The sequence below is a fragment of the Micropterus dolomieu genome, linkage group LG04 (assembly GCF_021292245.1).
Source record: "Micropterus dolomieu isolate WLL.071019.BEF.003 ecotype Adirondacks linkage group LG04, ASM2129224v1, whole genome shotgun sequence".
NCBI lineage: Eukaryota > Metazoa > Chordata > Actinopteri > Centrarchiformes > Centrarchidae > Micropterus > Micropterus dolomieu.
Window position 1 is genome coordinate 11958721 of NC_060153.1, and position 4742 is coordinate 11963462.

Here is a 4742-nt window from a genome sequence, read left to right on the forward strand (position 1 = left end):
TGAAGGAAGCCATCTGACTGTGTGAGGGGCAAGATCGTTGATGTCTGCAGGCAGAGTAGGCCTAGAGCTCTCCTGTCTGACTGGTCCACCAATAGCAGAGAAGATGACCCCTTGAGACACAGCCCCTCCTCATTTGCATAATGAGGCAGAAATGCATACAGAAATTTAAAAAGGACAGGCAGAAATAAAAGAGAAAGAAAATAAATAAGGTAAATAAATACAAAGGAAGAATAAAACAGACAAAAATATTAAAACACACACATAAATAAATACATTTAAAAAATTAGTAATAAATAATGTTGAAGATTATAACGGAGAATAAATAAATAAGGTAATTATAACAAAGGTGAATAAGTAAAGGCACTAATTAAAATATATACATTTATGTCTCCTTGTATAATTTAATTACTACCAACATTTATTTATTTACTTTATTTTTTTATGTATTTAATTGGATGCATATTTATTTAATGAGCATTTATTTATTTATGTATTTATTTCTGACTGTGTCAGGATCGGTCCTCCATAGCGGGGTGGGAGAGTTATCAAGCACGTAAAGTTTGGTTAAGATGTGAGCATGTACACTGAAGTTACAACAACTTCCTGTGTCATGGCGAAGAGTTGATCTTTGACGCCACGCCACGCACACGCCCATTGACGAAAACTCGCAAATAGCACAACTTTTCATCTTCAATGCCTTTAGAAGGCACAGCAGAAATTTGAGGTCGGTCGGACTAAATCCCTAGGAGGAGTTCGTTAGTGTGTAAATCATCCAAAAATGACCGTAAAATTCAAAATGGCCGACCTACTGTTGGGTTTAGGCTATGGCTCCAAGAGACTTTTTTGTGCGTCTGGACAAGATACACGTACCACAGAAAATTTGTATACGTAGGTGAAACGTGCGGCGGGGGCTGCTTCGATAAAAGTCACTTCCTGTTGCCAGCAGGTGGCGCTATGACTGTTGGTGAATGTCGGCATGTACATGTGTTCAAGGCGGGACTCTCATCCTACATGTACACTTTGGTCCAGATGTGAGCATGTACACTGAAGTTACAACAACTTCCTGTTTCATGGCGAATCATCAACGCCACAGACACGCCCATTGACGAAAACTCGCAAATAGCACATGCTATTGCCCGTGCTCTAGCGTATAATAATAAACATAGTAAGAGAAAATAAACTACATGGTTATGGTTAGGGAAAGTTCGTCTTCATTGTTTAATATGTTTAAAACTCCACCACTCTACGTTAACTGCACACTTCTTTCATTCACACTTAACAATGTCACTGAGTATAAACTGTGTCCTGTTGAATAGTAAAATGCTTTTTATTGGAAATAAATATATAGTACATTACATACAGCATGTATTTGCATTTTTTAAATGTTAACAATGCCACATGAAAAATAGCATATAAAGAAGCAAAAAAACAAATATACTGAATGTCAACTGCCACACAAATGCCCAAAACATATAAAATATAGTATTTTTTTTTATCTTAAATAAGATGATAAAATATGATAATAAAATAATCTTAATGATTGATTATTGATTGATGATTATTTAAATTAAATGGAAGTTAAATACTAGTGATTTCAAAATCAATTCTGAGAATAATGAAAAACTCAAAATTTTGGCACATCTTTTTACCACATCACATAGTATTGGTAATTTTCATAATGCACACTTATATCTTTTGCCTTTGGTTTGTTGGATAAAAACTGCATGCCGGTTATAAGTCTGTCAGTATCTGTGCCACAGCCAGCAGTGTTAGGGAAAACACTGCCAATGAGCCCGCTGTGGGACGAGGAGAACTGTTTGATGTTGATGTTGACTCTGAAATATTAGAAAAGGCAGAGGTCAGTGACATTCTCTGGACTAAAAGTAACTTCACACGTTCAAAACGCAGGCTTTAAAGGTAACTTCATCCCAACTTTGAGGCTTCACCTTGCTTTCCAATTTAAAAATAACCAGAGATTTAAACAAAAGATTCTAACATGCATTTAATAATTTAATAAATGTAAACCATAAAATCGTAAAGTTTGACTTTTAAGTCTTTAATAACTTACGTGCAGACACGCTGCCTGGTATAATGTTGAGAGATGTAGACGTGCTAGTAAGTGCACTACTGAGTTGTGAAGTTGCAGTGCTTGCTGAAGGAACTGAGTTTTTATCCGTGAACACAAGAGTCATGTTGACAACCACTGATCCACTCCTAAAATGAAAGAGAGAAATCAACACGTTTAAAAAGCAAGTCAACAACACGTGTAGCAAATTTTGTCAGTGATTGACATTTAGTCTTACCTGAATGAGTTGACTATGGAGCGACGGAAAAATGATCCAAACAGCTTTCCACACACTCCATTTACCTGAAAGGTAACATTTCTGTGATTTCCAAATAAAAATACAACAAATAGCCACACGCCCAATGAACAGTTTACAACAAAGCAGAAGTGTTGCTAAGGTTTGAAGACATTGAGAGTGAACCCCACTGGGATCTCTGCTCAACTTCACTTTAGCAGATGTTGCTAACTTGCAAGCAAATAGGAACAGAAAAAATCCCTCCTTCCAGTGTAATGCAATAATCAATGAGTACATTAATATATTCTATTCTTAAAACATGGTTGGTGTGTATTCAAATAAAGCAACAGCTCTATGGGCTACAAAGCTCTTACAGAATTTTACTACAGACTTGCCTTAATTGACAATATCACACATATCTGGTTTGCCCTACATTATTTAATTTGTTTAGCTTATTTATTTTTTCATGTAAAACAATTAATTTGAAATAGTAGCACAAATGTGTTGATTTCTCTAAGATTATATTCTATGTTTCCGGGAATTCAGTGGCAGTTGGAGCCATAGGTTAACGTGTTTTGCTATGATTGGAGGTCTCAAAATCTTTTAAGTTTAGCTTAGCCTTCATTATCTGCATTTACTTCTAATATCACTGAAGGGTTGCCAGAACAAGTGATAAAAATATGGCCAAACTGGGAGAAAAAGGACGTAACAGGAATTCCAAGAAGAATTTTGGCTGTCATTGTTTCCAAATGAAAATTACGTGGACAGACTAAATGATTATTCTACATAAATGCAAAAATATTAGCAACAAGAGTGTTCTTATATTCAGTGTACATGATTGATGATGATGATTTCCCAAAAGCATTATATATGTGTGTGTGTGTGTGTATATATATATATATATATATATATATATATATATATATATATATATTTTTACGTTTTTTAACGTTTGATGCCCCTGGAAAAAGTATTTTTACAAAGTATTTATTTGCAGAAAAAGTTTTTATTATTAGAAGCACACTGTTGGAGTGCATAGCCAGCTTACCTCTCTGACCACCAGTGCAGCTAAAGTCTGAAACGCTGCTGATGATGGGTTGGAGAGATCTGATGTAAATGTTTGGTCCAGACTAAACGTAAGACCAAGGGTTCCCTCACTAGATGTAGGAGGATTTGTTGATGCAGTGGTGGTGGTAGTAGATGTAGAAGCGGTAGTTGCTGTGGGGGCAGCAGAGGAAACAGGTGTACCAAAACCAATGGTTTATCAATTAATATGACACTGTAACATGCATTTAATTTAAATAGATTAATACATAGATTGATTAAGTCTGATTTTTATGTTTTCAATAACTTACTTATATTAATGCTTCCTTGTATGAAGCTCAGGAAGGTAGAGTTACTCATAATTGCAGTATTGAGTTCTGAAGTCGCATTGCTTGCTGAAGGAACTGAGTTTGGATCTGTGAAGACAAGGGTAGAGTCGACAACCACTGATCCACTCCTACGATGACAAAGAAAGAAAGCAAATATTTTTAAAAACAAGTCAACAACATGTCTAGCAAACGTTTGTCAGTAATCTTGTCTTACCTGAATGCCCTGATGATGGCACGTCGGAAAGATGATCCGTACAGCTTTGCAAACAGTCTGTTTAACTGAAAGGTAACGTTACAGTGATTTTGAAATTTAACTTTGTTCTGTTTAGTTTGGAGGCAGATACATCTCATACATATGTATGATGGCATGTTGTTTTCAGAGAAAGAAAAACTTGAATATTCTTTGAAATTAAAGTCGTAAATCTATGAGAAAGGGTTAGGGTTAATAAAGTACTGAGCCTTTAATAACACAAGGGCTTCTGAGAAATAATATTTTCCAAGTTTTTTTCTCGCAAATGTGTGGCCAATTTTTTCTCAGAATATTAACCTCCGCCAGCTCTGTAATCATTTAAAAAACAAACTACCGTAGCCTTAATATGCTGTCGTACATACATTATCTTATGCACACAAAAATGTTTACAAGATTAAGAAGACATACCTGACTGTTCTACAGTACCAATATATTTGGCAAATTATGGAAAAAAGGAATGGGAGTTAGCCTATTTAAACAATAATATTAGCTTTACAATGACAATTATGTGGACAAATAGAATTACCAAATTGTGATCTACATCAATGCAAGAGCGTTAGCAACGTGAGTATATTCAAGAACCCATTCATCAGGTATTGTACTTTCTGTGCCCTTATTATGTACTATTCTGGTACATTGCGTCGCTTGGCTACAATCGCCACTGCCATGATCACTGGAAAGTCGGGGCGGGACATGTCAGTTACCGCCAACTCTCTGAAGATGCTAACAATTTCCCTCTATGTGTGGTTAATGGTGCTGGTGTTTGGGAATTGGACATGGACCCCCTGTCATGACACCTGCCCAGTGACATCTGGTTTG

At 35.9% G+C, this 4742-nt stretch overlaps 1 protein-coding gene across 1 annotated transcript in view; it reads right to left on the reverse strand.

The window, feature by feature from the left end:
* Positions 1–1602: 1602 nt before the first annotated feature.
* The window catches only part of LOC123969673 (mucin-5AC-like), a 5940-nt gene continuing 2800 nt past the window's right edge, over positions 1603–4742 (reverse strand). Inside the window, exons 2-7 of the mRNA XM_046047291.1 lie at positions 3888–3952; positions 3656–3801; positions 3349–3518; positions 2304–2368; positions 2069–2214; positions 1603–1835 (exon numbers count right to left, since the gene is read on the reverse strand). Of these exons, the coding sequence (XP_045903247.1) occupies positions 1732–1835; positions 2069–2214; positions 2304–2368; positions 3349–3518; positions 3656–3801; positions 3888–3952 (696 nt within the window). The 3' untranslated portion in view covers positions 1603–1731. The remainder of the gene's footprint in view (positions 1836–2068; positions 2215–2303; positions 2369–3348; positions 3519–3655; positions 3802–3887; positions 3953–4742) is intronic.